This window comes from Lutjanus erythropterus, chromosome 5, assembly GCF_056507025.1.
Source record: "Lutjanus erythropterus isolate fLutEry1 chromosome 5, fLutEry1.hap2, whole genome shotgun sequence".
NCBI classification, from domain to species: domain Eukaryota; kingdom Metazoa; phylum Chordata; class Actinopteri; order Lutjaniformes; family Lutjanidae; genus Lutjanus; species Lutjanus erythropterus.
The window spans coordinates 37,208,692-37,232,491 of NC_139321.1; the positions used below are offsets into that span (position 1 = coordinate 37,208,692).

The following is a 23,800-nucleotide window of genomic DNA, read 5'->3' on the forward strand; positions in this document are numbered from 1 at the left end:
ATTAACGAAAAATAAGTTATAATTTCAATAATTGTTTTGTCAGTCATTAAGTAAAAATAATAAATTTGCTGTTTACGCTCTAAAATGAAACCTGAAGATAAAACTTTATGTTCTGATAAATTATAATTTATTACTTGAGTGTTTACATTTCATGCTAATTTATACTGCAGATGGAAATATTGTTTTGTTTTTCACTCATTTGACAGACATCATTATGCTGCAAATTAAAGGTGCTTCTATTTAACCTGAGAACAAAGAAAAAAACCAACATGAAGGTTATTCAGAACACTGATCAGGCCACATGAAGTGAAAACATGAGTGGATGGACTGATGGAGCGCAGAGCCTTTAAAATTTGACATAAAAAGTATATGATGCATTTATAGATATGACCTCGCCACACATAACGTGCACCACTGATTAAACTACCAAACACTGGGAGAAGTAACGAGTATTTGTTTCATCTCAGTTATATTCTACTTGCTATACTAAAATCAGAAATACAGTGTCAGAGGAAGTAATCAGATCTTTTACTTAAGTTAAAATATTAATACCACACTGTACAAATACTCGTTACAAGTATAAATCTTTGGCTTTTAGTTGACTTGTGCACTTCTGTGGGAGCTGCCGCTGTTGTGTGACGTCAGCATCTTCTACATGAAGTCAGGGTAGATGGATTTGTTCAGTGATATTCGACTGTACTTTTTGAGTTTTGAGTTGACTGGGATGCTTCTCAAAACCAATTACTTTCATCTCATTTCTATTTTCAGATAATCTGCACCATCAGAACAAGATGAACCAGTGGGGAAGATGTTAGACGTCGGACGTTGGAGCGGCTGCAGAGAAGAAAATGACACCAACAAGCAGGCGGGTAAAGACTCTGGAGAGTTTTAATTCTTTTCCAATTCCACATAAAACAAATATAAAAAAGTAGAGCGCTCTCTAGATTCAGAATCCATCCGAGCCCACCTGAAATCTCCCCTCCTATGATCACTTCTCCAGCTCCTCCGTCTGGACTCAGACAGTTTGTACAGTTTTAAAAAGACCCATTCATAAGAATACGAGCAGGATGTAAAAATGAACAAAATTCAAAACCAAGCAAAAACAATAAAACAAAAAAAAGGGAACACTACTGCAAATTAATGACGGAGGTTTTGCCAAACGGGCTCTTGTCTGAATTCCTACTTTGAACGACGTCCTCAGTCGCGGCCGCACAAAACTAACACTTTGAATGGCACCAAACACAAAACAAAAGTACATTAAAAAAAACTGTAATGAGGAGATTCTTGATGCAAGAGCTGGTAGTTTCTAATGTGTCGGTTTAGCACAGGTACTGTGTGAACACAAGTACGCATTTCACTTCATCCAATTGTGTGTGTGTGTGTGTGTGTGTGTGTGTGTGCATGTCTCAGAGCTGGAGGGCGCAGAACTGCTGGTAGACGGCCAGGATGTGGTGGTCGAGCTCTGCCGTGAACAGCAGGTTCTCCAGGGTTCCCATGTACTGCTGGATGGTCACATGGTGCTGCAGAGCGAGGAGAGACGGCACGTCATCGAGGGAATACACACATCAAACGTGTGCTACTGCAGTGTGAGTGTGAGTGTGTGTGAATGTTTTACCATGAGGAAGATCTGCTGCAGCCGTTCGATACAGTTTTTGTACCAGGGCGTGCTGATGTCGACGCTGCCCGTCTCACAGCGAACCAGATGCTCTGTCAGCAACATGATGAAACGCTGCAGGAGAGAAAACAACAAAAGTACACGGCTGTTACACTTTTCCAAAGTCAAATTCAAGAACTTTTCAAGAATTTTCACGGTGCATTTTCAAGCTTTAAGCTGTGGTAAATGTTCAAAATGATTATTTCACTTTTTCATCACATTAGGCTGTGTTACTGTGTTAAACAACCACTATTCTGTTTAGTGATAAAAATCTACAGAAGGGTGAAAAATTTAAGGAAAACACAACCAAGTTTACTGTTACATTACGTGTCACCTGTCTGGACTTGGCATCCCACACAACCCGGATGATCCAGTGTCTGAATGATTCCTTTCTTTTTTCTTAATCGAAAAAGTGAACTATTCAGTCAGGTAGGGATTTATTATAAAAGAAATGTGATAACAATTTCAAGCAGTTTCAAGTACTTTATCCAAAATCCAAGCATTTTTGAGACCTTTAAAACCCTGCGGTAAAATTCAAGGGTTCTCAAGGATTTCCAGACCCAGAATGCACGTTAAAGCTGCACTAAACAGGACTCAAACATATAATAACATCTACATCTTATTAGTATAAAACATGAAGTTAGACTGATCATTTTCCTCTCTTGTCTATGATTCCATTAGGGATGTACCGATGCCAGCATCAGGTACCAGTCAGATACTGGCTTCACCTACTCGCACTCATAATCATAGAAATACTCCACACACCCAATATCACATCATGAAAAACAGCAGCTCGACACAAGCAAACATCTAAAGGTCCAGATGCTGTCCAATAAGTCCCAGCACGCGTAAACCAGTTGAATGTCTTGACTAATTTACCTGAAGACAAAGAAAAAACACTGCTGCCACCAGTCTGTAACCCTCTGTGTTCTCTTTTTTATTCTGCTATTACTCTTCACAGGAACAACGTGACAAAACACACAAAACTTCACTGTTTGGGGTTCACAGCAGGGTAAACCAAACTGTTGCACACATTGCACCACCCTCATATCTGTCCCCCCTAAACAATGACAGGCAGGAACTAATTAGTTCTTAGACAAGAGAGACACAAAGAAGAAACTTAAATACTACACATTTAAATTTGTAATTCAAATACCAGAGTTGGGCAATTGGACGAATATATCATCTACATACAATGGGCTGAATCCATCACTGATTGCTTTTTTGGGCCGATTTTTAGGGCGATATTACTCATTTTATTTTGCTAATGTAATAGTTTGCAGAGTTACAGCTGCTGCGTAACATAGTGAATTCGCCACTTGCGCAAATCTCCCAGCTGAAAACCGAGAGGATGGGAGGAGGATATCACCAATCACTGATGGACGGACTGAGGATGATCGTTTGGAAAGTTTTAACATATCACCCAACTCTACCAAATACTAGTTAAAGTGCTGTGAATGACAATGAATTAATTATCATATATAACACCACTTGTAACAGTAAAGTTAATTCTCTAAATCCATACTAATGTTGTGAAATTATTAGACTGAAATATATCATGTACACAGTAAACTACAGCTTAATAAGGAACACAAAATTTGTGAAGTAACTTACCACAAATAAGCCAAAAATGTCATGTGTACTGTAACTATGGTTACACTGGCAGCAGGAAACAGGAACAATGATTTGGTACATTAGAAATTGAAGAACATCTGATGAAAATAAAAGGTGTTTTAAAATTATTGTAAGAATCATAATAGCATTATTATGTACTTGTATTGGTACATGGTATTGGCAAGTACCTGAATGTAAGTACTTGTACTCAGTCTGAAAAAAGTGGTATTGGTGCATCCCTAGTTTCCATGTAAAGTGGAAAATGCAAATGAACAAGTGTTTATTCCACTTGCTATTCTCATTATAATGTGAATATCAAAACCATTTATTCCTGCTGCCATAAAATATCTTAATCAGTGAGGACAGACACCTTCTGAGGTCTGCCTCCTGCTTCAGCACACATCTATTTACTGTTTCTAACCTCAACTCAGTCCATCAAGCACCTGCTGCTCTTTTTAATGTAGCTTCTAATGTGCCTACATTTTCTGCACTTACAAGCAGAGACAAATTTCTGCCATTTGCATGCAAATAGTAGACAATAAAGTGTTTTTCTATGCTATTCTATCCATATTTTGTGTGCAATGAAAGTGTAAACAGGTGGATAGAAAAATATTTAATATCTATTAATCTGCCCCCTTATTCTGCACTTCTTCAAAATTACTTTAATGTATTTTATATGACAGCCGACCAGAAATATAATAGAAAGAGAATGAGAGAGATGACGAGTATGAAATGTCTCTGATTATATTCAAACACCTGAGATGAGCCACAGTCAACCCTGCTGGAAAAACTACCACCTCCACTTCACATAATCACACTAAATATTCACAGAATCCTGCTGTCACTGTCAGCAAAAGTACTTACATTCAACTCAGAATAAAAACTTTATAAATGTTACTTTCTTCCTTTAAATGACAGTTTTAACCACTTCAGCCTTCACTGGATGAGCTGCCTTGTCAAATGGCACTTGTCTGCCTGAAAGATTTGCTCGACTGCTCTGAGAAACTGAGCTGAAAACATCTAAAATCCTGGTGTACTTGTCTAAGATTTAGGATTTGTCGTCCTGACGGCCTTCAGTACCTGGAAGATGACGAGGAAGAGGTTCTTCTGTTCGCTCTGAGCCGACTCCACCTTCTCCTGTAGCCTCTCGATCTGCTCCTCCAACTGACCCTCCTCATCCTCGCTGGCCTTGTCCATGTCCTCGTCGTCACCGCTGTCCCTCTGATGGTGAGCAAACGCACGCACAAACATTAACCCCTTCTACTTTAACCAGCTGAACTCATTTAAAGTTTATTTCTTTATCGGGTCATGTGACAATGATGTGATAAGATGAATTTACCCTCTTGTGCTGCTGCTTCTCCAGTTTGTCCTTGGCCTCCTCCAGCTCCTGCTGGATCTTCTGGACGTGTTTGTCCATCTTTCGGATGGTCGAGTGCAGAATCTCCCAGATGAAAAGTCTAGAAGAGAAGACAGTTTTGTTTTTTTTGTTTATTTTACAGAAGCAGGCACATTCTATTCCAGACGCAGCAAATAGAAATGTGGCCACAAAGCCCCTGTGATTTTCCTTTTTGGCCCACTTGCTATTGAAGTTGAACAAACCCTGCTCCAGAGCCACCGTAGTTTAGAAGTGACATGTAGCCAGTGCTAGTAGCTGTATCCTATTAAAAGTTTAAAAAGCACCAAAATGAGACCTCCATATAACCCCTAGCTCCATACAGTGCTGAAGGTAACATTATATCAATGCAAGTTGACAATATTCAAATTGAGAGAAAAATCTGTACATATCACAGGACTTTGTTTAGTGTGCAGGGAGGACCGAGGGACAGAGCGAGCACTCGCTGACAGACAGCAGCTGAGCTCTGGAGAAGAGAGCCCGGGGCAGAGCCAGAGGGTCACAAGGAACAAACAACATGAGTCACACTGGATTCTGTTCAGATCTGATGTGTTTTACCTCGTGAACGAACAGACGTACAGGCAGGAGAGGGTGAAAAAGAAAAAAATAAAGAAAAAAAAAATGCAGGGACATAACAAAATGAACCAGAGTGCACAGTTCAGTGAGAGGGTGAACTGAACACAGACACGTTCAGTCGATGCCTGCACACGGCCAAAGGTCACTTCAATTCCTGTGTGAACCCACCAATACTGACCCTCTAATACCAAACTGTTTTCAATAAAAAAAAAAAAAGTACAGACGTTTCAGTATAGCATGCTACGCTAATGTTGCGCGCCTCCTTGTGTTAAGTCATCCCACCTGGTGAACTCATGAGCCATGTCCTGAGAGAAGAGCCAGTTAGCGACAGCAGCGCAGTCCACGATCTGCGTCCGAATCATTTTGTCCACCAACACTGCGATCATCTAGAATGCAACACAGACAAAGTTTCTTTCAACTCCACCTGTAAGTCGCTATATTTAAAATGCATATTTTTATAGATATACATCCACACTGTCTCCAAGTTTTTCAGGTTTGAACCTCTTTCTATCAAATTCAAACTGGTCTGTACCTGCGGGTGGTTCCTCCACACTTCATAAACCACCTTGAGGATGTGCAGCTTCCCCTCGTCGCTGTCCGTCAGGGTCTTCAGGATCTCGTGGAACCTGGAGGGATTGGATGCAGGTGAGGACAGAAGGTCTGGATTCATTCAGCACTAGGGATGGGCATTTTCGACAAACTTTTTGATCGATAATCATGAGAATTAACGATCAATTATCGATTTAATCATTAAGAAATGTCTGATAGAAAAAATGATTAAAAATACCACAGGCAGTCTAATTTTTCTCAATTAAGTATTTATTTCAAGAAGAACCTTTAATCCAACAATCCTCTTGCACAATTTAGGCTACAGTTTAAATGTGCAACTGTTAAACAAAACACCGCGAGGCATCGGGCTGAAACTCTTCACAAAATAAAAGCCAGCACAGTACTATTTTCTCAAACAAAATACAATTCTGCCTCTTTTAGGCAGAATAAAAATCATAATAAATAATAATAATTTAAGGAGAACTTTAATCCACGTCTTGCGCGATTTACAATTTAAATGTGCAACTGTTAAACAATAGAAATAGACCTACGCGGAGGCGTCGGGACTCGGGATCTTAACAAAATAAGAGCCAGTAGGATATTCTCTAAAACAAAATAAATAGGCTACATTTCGCCTCTTTTAAACACAAAAATAAAACATCATATTATTAACTAAAAGTCGTTTAATCAAAGAACAAAGTAGACTCGCAGCTGACTTTTTTTTTTTTTTTTTTTTTTGCCAAAAGGCACGACTGAGAGAGGGAGATCCCACATAACAATAACACATTATAGGCCTATAGGTTTACATGAAGGCTACGGTGGTAACTGTCCTGGGCTATAGCTTACTTAACCTACTTGTTTTTGTTCGCCGTGCACGCTTCATGTTTACTACCTTCAGATACAGCGGCAGGGCAGAAGTCAGCTCGCAGGCGGTTTTCTCTGCTATATCGCCCCCCGCTGGTGGGATATTTTACTACCGCCACATAGTGAAATTCATTACATTGCTTTCTCGACGCACACTACATGAACTCTGTTTAACACTGTCGAAAAATCGAAAAAAAATTACGTGATCGACAAAATTCTTAATGATCAATTATCGATCATCGATCAATCGTGCCCATCCCTATTCAGCACAAAACTTGATTTTGTTTATCCTCACAGGTACAACTGCTCAATCCTGATGGAGAACTTCTGGGACTACACTGTACATTTTATTTAATTTAGCTAGTTAGTTTTTGGTAGGGAGTTTGCCTTCAGCTCATCTCATTGTTAGACAGTTTTCTGAAAATTAAGTTTAAGTAGTTTTTTTGAGTGGAACAAAATTTACTTCCCCCCCCACCACCAGCCAAATGTCTAATGAACGTTCAAATTTTACCAGCCACTCACTAGATTTACATGGTTTTTTTTCAGTTGCTTAGAAGCAAATCTACCAGCCACTTGCATATTTTACCAGCATTTGGCTGGTATTGATTTTGTGCCCTGACTGTAACAAACATAATTCAGGAATCAGCATTATAACTGTTTACCCTGTTGGGCAAGTGGGCAGAAATCTACTCGCCTAAAGTCAATTTTTACTTCAGTACAAATAATTTTATTTATTAGCAGTTATCATATAACAACAAATACTTAATTTACTTGTTATGTTTAATCTAGGGCTGCAATGTCTCTAATGTACCAGAAAGTAGTAAAAAAAACAGCCTATCTCTGTTCTTTTAAGTCCAAGCAGATGTCTTCTAATTTCTTGTTTTGTCAGTCCAACCCCAAAGATATTCAGTTTAATATGCTAATTAACAGAAACAATGAGAATTTTCCATATTTGACAAGCTGAAAAAAGAATCTTCTACCATTTTGCATGAAAAATTACTTTAACCACTAATCAGTTACCAAGAATTCTTATCTATAAATTCTCTTTTCTTTGGACAGTTACTTTTGTATCCCTTTTAGCCCTGCAGATGCATCACTGTGAGCTCAGGGAATGAGTTACTTTATGCACAGGGGGAAAAAAAGGTTCAAGATATTAAAAAAAAACATGGTGCAATCCATGCTGGCTTATATAAAAACCACTTTTAACACTGAATATATTTCCAAATTAATATTTTCTTTTTTTCTTTCCAGACAGTATTGTGATTTATACAGTAGACACGTTTGAAAACTTTGTGGTGGGTGAACTTACTTGCCGAGGGCACTGAAGGAGTGGCTGAAGGATTTGGCAGCCAGATGGAGCAGAGTTTGCAGGAACACCTCAATCTTCAGAGGGTTGAAGCTCTCCCCCTCATCTGGAAGAAAAGACCGATATGAAAACGAGGGAAAGAAAACAAAGTCATAAGAGTGAAAATGATATCTTAACCAGCAGGTGGAAATCATTTCTGGGTAATTCTCAAATAACCTGGCTGATAACAGCTAAATGTCATTCTCGTTTAGAAGCAGAACATTTGTGGTTTTCAGAGGTTGTGTAATCCACCCACCTGGAGCAGTGAGAGGTAATGCCTTCAACACAATTTAATATCAAATATATTTTTAAAGATGATTATAAAAGGATTATCAGCCAAACATATGACTAATGTCATCACTTATTCCTCCCTGATCGTTTACCTACTTTCATACATGTCAGTTTTGTCAGGAACTAAGTGGTGATGTTTTCCTCCACACAAACATGAAACCTGCCTAAAATTACAAAAATAAAAAAGAAGCAAAATAAAATCCGTAAACAAAATAAACTAACCATCATCGTCTTCTTGGTTGGGGTTGGGCACTTCTTTGAGGATGGTCAGGATCTCTTCATTGGACGCTCGGTTCTTGATGGCGTTTCCCACAGTGATGGATACGGGGTAACCTGGTAACGAAGCTGTGAGGCAGGAGAGTCATTTTGTTAAAGTATGTAGCAGCTGCACGTCCAAATATGAGCACTGCAGTCCAAATAGTGAGCTGGAGCCATAGACTGTATATTAATAGGTTGAAATTCTACTTAATATACCGTCTATAAAACAGACAAACAAAAACACATGGTACAGACCAGAAAGGAAATTTCAAAAGAGGACACCATGGGTGTAGCATTATTGTCAGAGAAGCAAGTATTTCAACTTAACATGTTTCCTTGATCTCTGATGATACATCATGGGCATTTTCTGATTTATTACAGTAAATATATTACAGATTTCTCCTTTCAGAGTTCTTGTCTAAACTTACAGAGAGATCTGTGGAAACATTTGAAGCTGACGGGATTAATAAAGAGGTGGCTAGAAGTAAGTGTGCTTACAAGCGCTCTCATCTTCATATTTGAACTTGAAGATGGGTTCAGCCGGGATCAGTGCTGAGAAGGTTGGAGGGACGATGTCCACTATCCGCTGATGGTACGAAAGTCTGCAGGGAAAAAAGCAAACAGATTTTTTTCACGTGAAATTGTATGAGGTATTTATCTGTAGTTCCTATATTACTTAAAGACATTGTATTTTAGCTACCTTTAAAAAGATCCATTTAAAAATATATCAGTTTAAGGGTATAACACGCCACATTTTCTTTAAAAACAAGACTCATATGAACATAATCCCTTATGACCAAATAGAAGTGAGAGGTGGTGATATCTACAGAGAGCCTGCTCTCTGCCTGTATGTCCTTTCTCATTGTTTTGCTGTGCGTAGGACACTTCATGAAGCAAAAACGTTGGTATTTCACATCCTGGTGTCTTTCTGGTGCATTTACGACACAGCTCAGAAAGATATGACAGATTCTACCTTTAAGTGCGTGTTAGATTTGAATATTTTCACAGCTTTACCTCGCTGACAGACAGCCTCTTCTAATAGGGAACCACTGATATATAAGCCAAGTATTGCTCTCTCTAAAACAGCAAAAACACTTCACTTCACAGAACAAAGGAGTTGCTGGACTGCCACTGCCTTAACTGCTTAATTAGTTTGTGTTATTGTGAGACTTTGGTGACTCTGAACTAACCATTTAAAACACCAAAGTCACACCATAACACCAACAAACTAACCAATTAAAGCAGTCCAGAAACTCCTTTGTTCTGCGAGGTAAAATTACTGCTTTTAGAGTCTGGTTACTTTTTGTTTGGTTAAAGGCTATAAAGACTGTGTCCAGTCAGAAAAGCCTGTCTGACAACAAAGCGGCAAAAATATTCTAAATATAGTGTACACTTGAACTGATCATTTCTTAAAAAATAAATTTTGCTGCTAACCCTGTCCACATCAGTACATTGCTTAGTTTCTTAAAGCAGGACAACAGTGTAGGTTATACACTGACTCTGGATAAGTACCTCATACATCACCACTTCAAAAAATGTGAAAGATCCTTTTAAAGCACCAAAGAAAACTTTTTTTCAGACAGAAGGAATGGAAAAACATCTGACTTCTTCAAGGGGAAGTGCATCATAGCTCTACTAATTACAGAAAATACTGTGAAAATCTGAAAAAGTAAAAGAGAACTAAGTATTAAATGACACATTGAACCCTCCTTGGTTACACTGCTTCTAAGAGAAAAGGTGAGTTCACCTTTAAAGGTATTTAACCTCATGTGAATAATGCTTTCATACCTCATACACTTCTCCAGAACCTCTTTGACAAACTTGGGCTTGGGTTTCTCAAGATCCACGGTCAAGCAGTCAGACCTTTATAGAGGACATGCAATATTACTATCAACTGTGCATTTTTTAAGACAGTAGTGATAAAAGGTTTTCTCTGTCCATCACAGAATTACTTACCAGTCATCCCAGCTCCATCGAAACTGGAAGTTGCTCAAATGGTGAGAAAACCAGTTGATTAGTCTGGAAATAAAAAAGGAAATGGAGACAGTCAGGATGTTGGTCATAAATCACAGTAAGTAACAACTTCAGTTAAGTTTTTCACTCGTCCAGTCAAAGTTAATGTGCAGTTTAATGACCTGTCTATGCAGGTGGTGTTCATGGTGTCCAGTCTCATGTACAGCATCTCTGTGGCTTGGGCCAACTAACAGGCAGCTGTTAAGGCAAAGTCAGCATTTAACTATCACATTTAATATCATTACCAGTTTGTTTGGGGTAATAATTCAATACTTTTCTTATAATTGTATTGTGACTCACAGCTCTCATGCCTATGTGACTGATAGTGTTTACTTTACCACTGCAGGATCCCCCACCCTCCCTGAAAGACACTAAATATTTCATTTATGTTAGGCCATGTAATTTATGTGCACTCTTTTTTTTTTTATAAACACACACACAGAGCAGAGGAGAGACAGGTGAAGTGATGTTGGTACCATACAAGCAGACCTGCTGTCAGATTCTGTGTTTTCAGCTGAGCTACACCAAAGAGTATTCAGTTAGGACAGATTGGTGATGCTGTTTTGGCTTCACTGGTCTCCATGAAATTTGCTGGAGGTGATGCACTGCAGCCTGGTGCCTTTTATTTGGCATAAGCGCTGTTTTGCATCTGTTTTGCTTGTTGGCAACAAGTCATATGGTAACTTGGGAGGCAAATTGGGCTTGTGTGCTCTTATTATTCTGGCATGCAGTTAACACACCAGTAATGGAACTCAACCCCTGGCATGTGCTCCTGGTCTTCTTCACCACTGTTTTGGGAAAAAGCAACAGGAATATTGTGCCTTTATTCCGGCTCACCCTCTGTGTATGAGTCAGGGAGGCAGAAGTGGATGAAGGGGTTGGGTTGGATGGTGGGATGGGGTGGAGGTGTGTGTGGTGGTGTTACACATTTGCTGCTGTTTGTGACTGTGTTCTTTAAATTATGTACTTATTCAAAGACAGATGAGTGGACACTTTATAGCGCTGACACAGAGCCGCATGCAATAAGACACACTGGAGGAGAGAAGTCTTCCCCATAAGGCGATCTTTTTAACTTATCTGTAGCAGAAGAAGTGACAGTCCGTTTATCACGGACACATAAAACACTTTATGATATAAATCCATGAGGTTATCAGCACCGTGTGTGGATCATAAATGAGCAGTCAAACAGAACCACTTGTTGACCGGTGTGCTGCTGTGTTGTGTCACGCCTCGTTTTATTTCGTGATGCCAGCACACTGTGGAAAAGGACACGCTGGGTGTGGCTTTATGCTGCCGCTGCTCAGTTCAGTTTAAATACACAAAGCCAGCTTAAAGGTGAGCCCTTGTCGCGGTGATATTGCAGGATTGAAAAGGGCATATAATTCACCACCACCATTATAAGACTATGCTTAAGAAAAGCATGAAAACACATTTGGCTCAATGAGAATAACACAATTAATCTACGACTTTGTGTTTTTGAGTAAACCCCGTAATATATAAATACAGATACCCCTTGTTTAATGCTACAAAATAAACTACAGTGGCATATATGATCAAGGATACAACTTGTGGCAAAGATCCTGGCTGCAGTTTGCAGAGTTCAATAAGCAGTGTGGTGTACATGACATCGATGTGAGGCGGTGAGGGCAGCTGGAAAAGTTCTCCAAAGATCACCTGAAAAATATAAATATTTTAAACCAGCCTTTAATTTTTCTGTCATTTCTCAGCATGTTGTTTGTTAAAAGTTGTCATACCTCCACAATGTGATAGTTGAGTGGAATCTTGTTTTTCCCTGGATAGCTGAGTAACTGGGCAGCACTGAAAGGTAAAAATAAGGGGGAAAAATCATAAACTTGAAACATTTGAGACTGTGATTGACTCAGACAAAACTGAAACATGACTGTGTTTGTTACCCACCATGTTTTCCTCTCTTTCCAGTGAGTTTTGATGATACAGTGCAGATTTTCCTCAATGACAAATCTCTCTACAGAATGGCTGCCGGGCATAACAGGACCCTATACATAAAGAAGACAAAAGTTTGTGGACAACAGAAAATTATTGCCCACTGAACTGTAAGCACAGTGTTAACAGGTTTTCAATAAACACAGGCTCTACAATTGATTATTTTTATTGAATGCATTAGATTACATATTAAACATGTAAACCAATTCATGTTCACAACAACACAGGTCAGATCAGTAAGCTACTGACGTCTGTTTTTCAAATCCAAGCTGTGACGTACCTCTGGGGCATCGGTGTAATCAAACATACGGAAGACGACCCGGGGCATGGGGTACTGGGCGTCGGGCATGTGGCCCGGTGGAGTGAAGGGGGGCAGGTTGTGTTGCAGGGCCTCACACAGCACGCTGTCAAAGGCGATGTATGGACGAAGGATGTGGCGCTCCTGCCAGCGGTCTTTCTTTAGCTTCTGAATCTGGGCCCAAAGGCAGTCCAGGTACTGGGTGAAGGACAGGGGGAGGGAGGGCATTAAAGATCAACAGTATCCCGAGAGCCTGACACACATTAATAATACTGTTTACAGAATTCCATAATACCCACAAATATATTGAAGGTGATTGTGTCAAAACACCAGATTATGGTGAAGAATCAAACATTTTTCGAAGAGGACATTTCGAATTAAAGCACATTCCTAACTTTAAAACACATAACTGTTAAAATTAAGCATTTTCTAAATTTTCAAAACTTTGTACAAACCCTGAACTATATTTCTAAGCCTTTGCTGTAATTCCTCTCGATGTGAAATCTACAATCATAGAGGTCAAAGCAGATACTGCAGAAGATATTCATAAACTGTTTCAACAACAAGGCTTGTTTATGGACTCTTGCAAAATCTTTCAATTTTAATATCTTGCAAGGCACCAACAGATGAATTCAGGTATGTTAGATGAGAGCAGTAAATATTCTTTTGGGTAAACAGATTCCCACTCTGATTCTTCCAATCCTTACATTTTTCATAACAACAACAAGCTTAAAGTGATCATGATTGAAACTGATGTGATCTTAGGACACAATGGCTATTTTCTAAACCACAAAGACAACAATGTAGTTCTGTCTCTCACCTCCTCTTGTGGGTGGGGCTTGTCTGCTGTCCACACCTGCAGCATAGGGACATGTGTCTTTACTCGCCCCCTGGAAATGATAAGTGTGTGATATGAAGAAAAAGCTGATTCATAAAATCAGTTGAAAGACATAATTACCACTTTGAACAAATAACAGAAGTCTTAGCAAAAAAAAAAAGCTGAGAGGCAAGAGCTGAGACAAATGAGCAGGGAAAACAAGGCAGACATCTTACTTGAGGTAGCCTTCGATCTGGCTGAGAAGCCGGTCCATCTCAACATCCTTCTTCTCATAAAGCTCCTTACCGACCCACGGCAGACAGGACAACACCACATACACAAACCAGTCCGACCGAACCTGAGGACACGAGCAAGGCCGCTTACACAATCGCCCCAATCAGGATGTCCTTGGATTGTTGCCAAAACATACTGAAATCATGGTGCCTCCTGAAATCAGCCCCGAGCTCAGAACCAAGTAAGTTGATTTCTAAATTGTACAATGTTCTCTTTCATGCTAAAATGAAAGCAACCTGTATTTTAAAGAAAAGGAAAAAGAAGCAGGAATAGGGATTTTTGGGGAGGCCTCAGGGAAAATTTCAACTACTACAAGTTTGATGTGCTGGAGGCAATGTGGCTCAATGAAGGCAAATCACTTCTGGGACTGACTCTAACTGAATTTATATCGATACAGCATTCACAAAGCATTCAGTACAATTATTCAAGTTTTAATTTAATTAATTTAAAATGGAAAAAATGTCCTACTCTTTGATAATTCAAAAAGACAATTTTTGTTTCTCATTATTTTGCTGTCCTTGGGACTCTTTCCCACCTCAAAACATTGGTATTTGACATCCTGGGAAAAAGACTCAACCATCAACTATCTTTCTTATGCATTTACAAACAGTAACTGACAAATCCTATTTATTCTACCTTTGAGTGTGGTAAACAAAATGGCACAATGGCTCACTCAGTGTTCCACCTACCTGTGGTACATCTTCCTCTTGAGTAACACTGACAAAGTTTTCGAACATGGCCACCATTGAAGGAGCAGCAATCACATGGCAGTTGACCAAGTCAGACAGAAAACGCACCTACAAAAATAAAGCTTTGTCTTAAAAGAGGAAAAAAGGAGAAAGCATTGTTTTAGGTGCTTAAACAATATTAGCTTACCAAGTAAACAGCTTCATTGTACAAGTTGTTCTTCAGTGTCTCCTTGAGTTGTCTGATCATGGCCTCCACAAACTCGCCCCCAAAGTTGTAGTTCCTGGCATTCAGGAGGCCGACTAAAGTTGTATACACGGTCAGCTTCTCAGGTAGGAGGCGGGCGCTGTCAACAAAAGACAACTCAGTGAAAAACTACCACGCAAACATGGATCATTTCAACAATAAAAGGGTGAGAACTAGTGTGAACCTACACAGCACATAAAATACGCAGGATTTTGTTTTTGTAGTTTGGAAGATCAGCCTCCAAAACACCAGCGAGGCCCTCCAAGTTGCTCTCCAGAGACGATGTACTCTGTGAAGGAAAATGAGGCAGTTCAGCATTTGAAATATGCATACTTTTTCTGTTGTTCTGTTGACTGCTTTTAGAGGTAAATCAGTGTGCCATTTGCCATTTGAACAGCGCTGATATAAATACACTGAGGTGACTGTTTACCTTCTCTCCTACACGACATATCAGTGACTCCAGCCGGTCTTCAATTTCAATGGGTTCCGATGTTCTCCTCCTTTTGTGGGCCTGACCTCCTGGAAGGGTAAACGAGTAACAGAATAATCACAGAGTGGAAGGAGACACATTAGCTGAGAGAATAATTCAGGGACATACAAGATGGAAAAATCCGCCCTAAACCAAAATAAACATACCAAGTTTGTACAATAATATACAGTCTGGCCCCAGTTAGGGCTGAACAGTAAATCCAAATATTTTTTCAGTGAAAATTAAAGGCAAAAATTACCATTCCAACCAATGAATGAATCATATCACAATCAATCTGTCAAAATTTTAGTTTTTTTCCCCCCATATCATTCAGTCCTAGCCACAGTTTTAATGTGTCATTTTGAACTATCCTTTCCTGAACCACCAAATTGATGTTTAAGAGCTTCCAAAAAGGCAGTTGTCTCTTAACTCTGTACTATCTACAACATGATGCTATAAACCTACATTAGAGAAAATGTTCAGTTCAGTGTTTTTGGAAGTAAAAGTCAGGATATCTTATCTCTAGAGTCTAGTGCATCGATTTTGACCATTGTTGTTTTCAATCTGTACTCCAAATTTCTGGAGATATAAAACTAAACTGCTTGAATACCCCATTAAATTGAATAGCTACAGTAGTGTCAAGTGATGATGCCTTTTAGATTCATACTCTTGAGGTTAAAAGTTAAGGATGAAACTTGGATTCTTTTTAGGAGTCCATACAGCCTACTTTTCTGCCACTACTTGACTATAATGACATCATCTATATGCACACTGCCTCCAAAATATTGATATGGTTCAACTCTGTTTAGAATGCATCATCATTGTCTTTATCAGGCAGTGGGTTGGTGGTGCCTAGGAGCTCAGAGAACGCAGTATTTGCTTCTGCACGTTTATAAAGCTATTAATTTACTTGACATCCCTCATTACATGGCGCGCCGTTTACTACTAGATAATATCTAAAGATTGGTTAGTTCTTGAGGTCCCTCAGGTCAAAACCAAACTGGGAAAACTACTTTTAACTACTGTGTACAAAGAGCCTAAAATTCATTTCAAGAGACCATTAAGTTAAATACCTTTGTCTTCTTGTGGAGATTCAAAGATTTGTTCAATTTGATGCTGAGGTCTGTGAAAGCTTTTGTTAGTAATACCATATAGCAATGGTTACCAAACTGGAGGGCAGGCCCTTCTGAGGTGTGTGTGGATGAACAGGGGAAAAATATAGAGTAATACAAAGTTGAATAAATATTATTTACATGGGTAAAATATACAAGCTATGTATAGAAGATTTTGTTCCCCATCTGTTTTACTTCTCAACAATAAACAACCCCCCTCCACCACCTACCCTTGCCTTGAATAACCATATGGTACAAGTTGAAAAGTGGAAAAGGCCTTGTTACCAAATAATGTTAGTCTTTGCTGCCTTCTGTATATTGTTCACAAGAATGGATGAATCTTTTTTCATCAAATGTTTTCACAGTTATTGTTAATAATTGTGTGGTGGGAGTAGTTAGCTTTATGTAGCTACTAAAGGACAGCATACTAGAAAAAGTTTAGGAAGCACTGCCTTGAGGTCTTTTAATATGAATGTGTCATTATTGATATTGATCATTGATGCTTGGTGTTGCTGTATTGTTTTATGATTTTAAAAAACCTTGTCTAACCATTGATGGTCGACGTTTTGATTTATATTTATTATATAAATTTCTTGTATGCATTACATATTACTAAGGTACCATTGAAAATGAGACCCCAGTCTTTCCTGGAAAAAATAAAGGTTTGAAACAAGAAAACAAAATAAAGAAGCTTTATAGACAGTAAACAGTAACAGACACTATGACAGCAGCTTTACTGGGACATGGACATTTATTATGATTCACGGCTGTAATATAATGTATGAACGTATGTTAATAATCCATGATATCAAACTATAACTATGAACCCTAGCCGTAGGTAAAGTTAAGGGTGATGGTTTTGCTTTTAAAAGTAGCACTAAATAAATTCTGTTTTAGGGTGGAATTTCCCTTTGACTGCTCATCAATAAGTGAACTTTTAACCAACACTCCGGCAGTATATCACAACTAACAGCATAAGAAGAAAGATGGGCATCAATAAGATTTGATAAAATCAATTCTCACTGAGGTATTTGTATCATTAACATCACTTGGTTACCGCCCCCATATGGACTAGCTGCACAGCCGCTAACCAGCTACAGCTAGCGGTAACCGCGTACCCGGTTATTCTTCCAATTCAAACTTGGGACCGTTTGCTCAATGTTCTCACTTTCAAACTAAGACTTCGAAAACAAATATCAGTTGGTGGTACGTGCACTGTTTTGGATTACAATGACAAGACTAAAATCTGGTCTCGTAAATAATCTCTCAATCAGCATGCGTGCAAGCACCAAGCAAAAGATTAACGATACCAAAAAACACGCTAAGGTTAGCTAGCCAACGCTCGTTAGCGTAACATCTAAATTAACGTACACATTCATCGTCCACCTACCGTCATTCTCGTCGCTGTGTCGTCTCCTGGACATTTTTTCTCTTGCTAAATGTTAGTTAATTCGACGAAAAAACGAACGTGAAACAAAATAATAAGTCGGCTAAACAAGCTTCAAGATTATTCAGCCTGTCCGCTACTAGTGCAGCAAAATAATAGCGGTCTGATTCAAGTGAGGCACATCCGAGGCACTCAGGGGTCAAACGGAAAGTGCACCGTCTTTTTTCGTCCCGTGTTCACTAGGAAACGTGGACCCGGCAAAGATCTCGCGAGAGTGATCTTTTTAACTCAAAACACCAAACCTTTTTTATGCCAAATCCTAACATATTTATTCTGTCTATAAAGCTACGCAAATACCACTAAAAAATCACAGCGTCCTGTCATAAAACATAATTATCTTGTACAACACGAACAATTAAGAAGAAACTTGTATAAATCTCGCGAGAGTTCACAAAACTGGGGTTCCCATCTAGACAGAACAGTTTTGGTCATGCGTTGTTCCCTGCTGGGTTTTCTGCTGCACGTTTGGTGATAGTTGGACATATAAAATGTAAAGATTATCATGTTTAAGACTTTATATTTATTGTTTGCCCAGGTGAGGTCAACACTGAATGCTCCGAAGATACATTATTCCTGACTGATCAGACCACAAAGCGGTAGTAGCTATTTCTGAAATTCAAGTTTGTAACTTAGCTAAAGAGTGTTTCTAGCTAGCTTAACTAAACTGAGCATATTTTGAAAAGCTATTACAAACTATGGCAGCGGATGAAACGCCTTGCTCAGAGTTCGTGGGCTGGGAAGTTGAACCTTCGACGTGTAATGGAGCAACGTTAAAACAGGAGAAACAACTTTCTGCCTCACAAAGGAGATACTACAGCTTCTGTAGGAGGAAGGTGAGTGACAACAAACACTGAGCACCTTGTTGTTTGATGTTATATGGCCTTGTTTTACTGCATGTAATGTTACCAGATGAGCACATGGGTGTGTGCACAGGTACAGTAACATAAGCAAGCTTTGTGAAACCTTTGTATCAAATTTCTTTTACATGAGTCAAGTCCTGTGATTAAATTATCATCCAAAACAGTCATTCCCAAACACTGGGTCGTGACCCACAGGTGGGTCACAGGATATATTATTTGTGTCAAAATAATATGTAATCCTTAAGTTATGCTAAAGTATAAGGTATATAAGATATATAGATATAATGATTTACACATCTCCACAATTACAAAAGAGAGGTAAACCAATAAATCAGCTGGGTCAGTATATCGACTGATATCAGCCTTCTGTAGTTCTATCAGTATAGGCATATATTTGTCAGCTAGCAGTTTAAAAGAAATTGCATTATTATTAAGATTATTAAGATAGTTCTGAGGTCATTTAGAAACATTGTCACATTTAGAGCTGTGTATTGACAACAATCTGGTGATACAATATATATCACAAGATAGGGTTATGATTCAGTATATTGTGATAGTGTAAGCTAGGGGGCGTGCCATATCATATCGTTCACAATATATTGTTATAATTCTTTTCCTGATAAAAAATATCTTGGTAATGGCAATAATATGGTGGAGTTAGTTCCAAAAAGGGGAGTGACTTCAGTAGTGTGGAAGTGGTTTGGTTACAAGAGATCATGTACAGTAGTATGGAAGAAGTGCAAGGACAACAAAGGAGCAATGCAACAAACTAATTTCACCACCTCAAGCAAAAGCACCCAGTTGAGTACAAGGAGAGCCAAAAAAAACTGCTAGGAGAGCTCAACAGCCATTGTGAGTTCTAAACCAAACTATTTTTCAGGATTTTGTAAAATCAACAAGGACATCGTTATCATAGAATACCCTAAAATATTGCAATATTATTTTAGCACCCCTACTGTAACCAAGGTGATAATATATTGCTATCTTTTAAAGCTAATTTTGGGAAAACTGTTACAGTATTAAGAACACACCACCATGTGCATGAAATGTGAGTTAAAAAAAAAAGTTTACTTTCTTATGCATTCAGAACAGTGAGGATAGATAACAACATGGCTATCTAGTGGTTGAGGGTTTACATACAGTCCAAAAGAATCATGGCCTTGAATCTTTGTATGTATCATGATAGCATCTTTGAACATTGATACAGTATCCCAAAAAATAATATTGCAATATTTAAGTGTATCGATATTTTCTTCCACCCCCTAGTCACATAATTACAGCTTGTACACCACAGAGCACTGACAAGTTTATTTTTCAACTGTAAAATGTTCCACACAGTATTTATCTTGGTCACTAATCCTTAAAACTAAAATTCAAGGGATCATCATCAAACATTTGTATATTTAGTTGGTTTATGTAAAATTGTCTGTCTGTATGTCTTTGGAATTGTTAAAAACTCAAAGATCAATATTCTTCATTCAAAAATGTCCATATCAGTCAGGCTTACTTAGAAAACCTACTGACCTACACTGTAGCCTGTAGTTTACTGGATATATAAGGTCAGTGGGTCCCAACATGAGTACCTGGGTTGTAAAGTGATTACTGAAGTAATGAACAAAAAATAAAGCAGACATGGCTTTCTATTTTTTTTTTCTATTTTCTATTTTTACATTTAAGTTTACATTTTTTATTCTTATAAAAAGGATTTGATTTTTCCACATTAAAAACACTCCATGTTCTTTCTTCTCCACAGTCATTTGCTGCCTTTGTGGCATCCAAGAGGGACAGCAGTCAGGAGGAAGGAGACATATGTTGGTGCTGCTGCGACCAGACCTTCAAGGAGCACTCTGCCATTCACAAACATGTGGCCAGGACTCATGATGCTGAACTGCAGCAGCTCACGCTGGCCACGTACGAGCATTTGTTAAGCCAGCTGGAAGAAGAACCCGAAACGCAGGATCCAGATGTGCGCAAGGCCGAGCCAGTGGACATTTCTGCATGGATACCTGAGACTGATCACATCTCTGAGGAGCAACTTCAAAAGTACTGGTTACATTCTGATCCTCCCGAGTAGCTCAGTGGCCAGGCTGCTCATGTCTTTGAGCCATGATTTTAACATACGTGCTTGATAAAGTATTGATTTTATTTTCTTAATCTTTAAATAGATACTGATGTCTCTCAATGGTATTCTTTTCAGGGGTCCAGGCAAAGTTCTCCTCTATTATCACTACTGTCAAGTTGAGGATCCACATGTCATCTGTGCCTGGCAGAAGGCTTTGTGTGAGAAGCTCCATTTAACAGGCAAGGTGAATAAATTCTCTTATCCCGCCTCCAGCTGGGAGACTACAGAATGTTTTACACTGTTATGAAAAGGAAGAAACTCGATTTAACTGACCCTTTTAAATATATAATGCTCATCTTCTCCAGATAAGGGTGGCGACTGAAGGCATCAATGGAACAGTTGGTGGCACCAGCATGGCCACTGACCTTTACATCAACGCAATGTGTTCACACCCTCTCTTCAACATGGATAAAGAGGATTTTAAGGTCAGACTCATTTTGGATGATAGAATATACAAATTTGGCATTTGTGTATTACAATGTTTCTACACGGCACGCTGCATGAATGAATGTTTTGTGTTCTGCATGGTGGCCTCAGTTTGAATTTGAAGACATAAATAATCAGATTAAAAATAAACGAGTCCTTTATTGTTATTAGTTGTGGTTATTAGTGCTTATTATATGTAAATTATGTGTTTTTGTGTGTGTTCAGACAAGTGATGGCGGCGCAGAGTGTTTTACAGACCTGAGGGTCGGCGTCTTTAAGGAAATCGTCCCAATGGGAGTGGATCCTGATGTTATTTCCTACCAACTGGCAGGTGTAGTTTGTTTAAACAACAATAATAATATGGTAGTAGTGCAATGAAAATGCTGTTGCCTAGAAATGTTACTTCCAGTTTGTTGTATTTTTCATAAATGTAAAAGCTGGTTTGGGCTGGTTTGTGAAGGTTGTGATGTTAGTTACAGATCTGTCTTCCCTCTCAGGAGTTCACCTGGAGCCGGAGGAGTTTCATAAAGAAGTTGAGGCTCTTTTGGCCGGAGGGAATTTGTGCAATGACACCATTCTCCTGGACTGCCGCAATTTTTATGAGAGTAAAATTGTAAGTAATATATCAGTTTTCCCCCAAAAATGTTGACTTTCACAGTCTTTGTACAGGCGATATTAAACTTAAAACTATTATTATATAGTATTAAATCTGATCCTTTGTTTATTTTGCACCATTTGTGATAAATCTACATCAGCTGCCTTAAAAAAATGCTACATTTAAATTGTTACATTGAGAACGCCACAACCCCAATTTTGTATTAAGAAGAAAATGCTGTATTTTTGTTGAACTTTTCATTTAATATTCTTGAGCAAGATGCTAATTACTATTAGATTCAGTGGTGTTTTTTTGCTGACTTTGACCTTTGACATCATAAGAATGGCATGCAAAATATCCTCACAAGTATCATAATCAAAAAGGACAAAAGCCTGGTTGTAATGCCTGTCAATCTGAACTGTGAGTATCTTTTCCCTCCAGGGCCAGTTTACTCGGTGTCTGGCCCCAAACATCCGCAAGTTCAGCTACTTCCCGGACTACGTCGACCAGAACCTTGAACTGTTCAGAGACAAGAAGGTCTTGATGTACTGCACAGGAGGGATCCGCTGTGAGCGCGGCTCTGCCTACCTGCGCTCAAAAGTAAGCTGACTTCTCTTGGATGTGAGCTAAAAAAGTCTTTTAAAGTCTTTTAAAATGCGAACACAGATTGTTTGCAACATTTGCGACCCACAATGAGTATTTTTGTTTACTGTCCTGCCTGTAGGATGTGTGCAGAGAGGTTTATCAGCTGAAAGGTGGAATCCACAAGTATCTGGAGCGATTTCCAGAGGGTTTTTATCGGGGGAAACTTTTTGTGTTTGATGAACGCTACGCCATCTTCTCCAACAATGACGTCATCTCAGGTTAGTGTGTGCACAAAGGCCCTCATCAACATGGTGGATACTATAAATAGACTGCTAACACTATCATTTGTAAATAATTCTGTGTCTCTGTCCAGACTGCAGGTACTGCGGCTCTCCGTGGGACCAGTATGAACTCTGCTCCACACAGTTCTGCTGTCAGCTGGTTCTGTCCTGTCCCGGCTGCAGACAGGACGGACACACCGCCTGCTGCCCCGCCTGCCAAGCCAAAGGACAGGCTCAGAGCAACGGTTCCCCCGACGTTCTGCATCACAAAGAGGAGTGCGACTGCACGGGTGGACGTCCCAGAATCCCTCAGGATGTGTAGCAATGGGGAGGCGATGAACAGACAACAGTTCCTGCAGCCACGTGAAAAATGCTACCTGTGCAGAGACGTTAATCCGAATGTACAGCTAAAATTTGTGGAGGGTGTCCAGTTTATTTTAAAGTCGTGAATGTTTTTTACATGGATGTTGAGAATTAAGTCAGATGTACTGTATCTAATGGGTTTAACTCTGAAGACATGGATTTGATATTAGATGATAAATCCATTTATTCATCTTTTATGGACAAAATGTAAAAATGCCTTTGCAGAGTCCATGAGTTATATTAATTTTATGAAATTGTAATGCCTCTTCAGTAATGAAAGCTTGGTGAGATATTAATTATTGTGTATGTGCTTGTTTGTGTAAAAGTGGGATTGTCTTTTTCAAATTGTTGCTTTGGTGTTTATTTATCCTAATTACACCTTTTATTTGTCCCAAACGGTAATGGTTTCACAGACTATTTTAAATTTCAGAAAACTGAGGTTGTGCTGCATGAAAAAGTGTAGATACAAATATACCAAAAGCTGGCAGAATTCACAGCTTTCTAAATCATGAGATCTCTGGCCAAAGCACTTTACCGAGACTGCAGGTGGCACTCGAACACTTTGAAACCACAAACTGTAACACGACTGTGTGCTTTATCTTAGGTTGTCACATTGTCAGTATGAAACCATGCAAAAGCAGGCCACTCGTAAATTCAAGTGGATTTTAATATTTCTGCA

General features: G+C 39.0%; 2 protein-coding genes across 2 annotated transcripts; one reads left to right on the top strand and one right to left on the bottom strand.

Moving 5' to 3' along the window:
• Positions 1-870: 870 nt before the first annotated feature.
• On the bottom strand, positions 871-18,019 carry ncbp1 (nuclear cap binding protein subunit 1). The gene is made up of 23 exons (XM_084719777.1): positions 17,833-18,019; positions 15,292-15,380; positions 15,050-15,150; positions 14,805-14,961; positions 14,618-14,725; positions 13,871-13,992; positions 13,638-13,707; positions 12,800-13,015; positions 12,475-12,572; positions 12,312-12,375; positions 12,121-12,231; positions 10,680-10,744; positions 10,501-10,563; positions 10,333-10,407; positions 9,043-9,146; positions 8,509-8,631; positions 7,960-8,062; positions 5,770-5,863; positions 5,520-5,623; positions 4,608-4,725; positions 4,349-4,489; positions 1,616-1,729; positions 871-1,520 (listed from the first exon to the last, which is right to left on the bottom strand). The coding sequence occupies exons 1-23, from the start codon at positions 17,864-17,866 to the stop codon at positions 1,407-1,409; spliced, it is 2,388 nt and encodes a 795-aa protein (XP_084575903.1). The 5' UTR covers positions 17,867-18,019; the 3' UTR covers positions 871-1,406.
• A 290-nt stretch (positions 18,020-18,309) lies between these two features.
• Positions 18,310-23,517, top strand: tstd2 (thiosulfate sulfurtransferase like domain containing 2). Its single transcript, XM_084718468.1, has 9 exons — positions 18,310-18,722; positions 20,503-20,792; positions 20,947-21,055; positions 21,177-21,296; positions 21,523-21,628; positions 21,795-21,910; positions 22,334-22,492; positions 22,617-22,755; positions 22,851-23,517. The coding sequence occupies exons 1-9, from the start codon at positions 18,585-18,587 to the stop codon at positions 23,078-23,080; spliced, it is 1,407 nt and encodes a 468-aa protein (XP_084574594.1). The 5' UTR covers positions 18,310-18,584; the 3' UTR covers positions 23,081-23,517.
• The last annotated feature ends 283 nt before the right edge of the window (positions 23,518-23,800 follow it).

Coding starts and splice junctions, on each gene's coding strand:
- ncbp1 (XM_084719777.1), bottom strand. CDS start 17,866: ATGTCCAGGAGACGACACAGCGACGAGAATGACG. Junction 8,632..9,042: donor ATATGAAGATGAGAGCGCTT/GTAAGCACACTT, acceptor CCTGCCTCACAG/CTTCGTTACCAGGTTACCCC. Junction 1,730..4,348: donor TCTTCCTCGTCATCTTCCAG/GTACTGAAGGCC, acceptor TCTCTCCTGCAG/CGTTTCATCATGTTGCTGAC.
- tstd2 (XM_084718468.1), top strand. CDS start 18,585: ATGGCAGCGGATGAAACGCCTTGCTCAGAGTTCGTGGGCTGGGAAGTT. Junction 21,629..21,794: donor TATTTCCTACCAACTGGCAG/GTGTAGTTTGTT, acceptor CTTCCCTCTCAG/GAGTTCACCTGGAGCCGGAG. Junction 22,756..22,850: donor CAACAATGACGTCATCTCAG/GTTAGTGTGTGC, acceptor GTCTCTGTCCAG/ACTGCAGGTACTGCGGCTCT.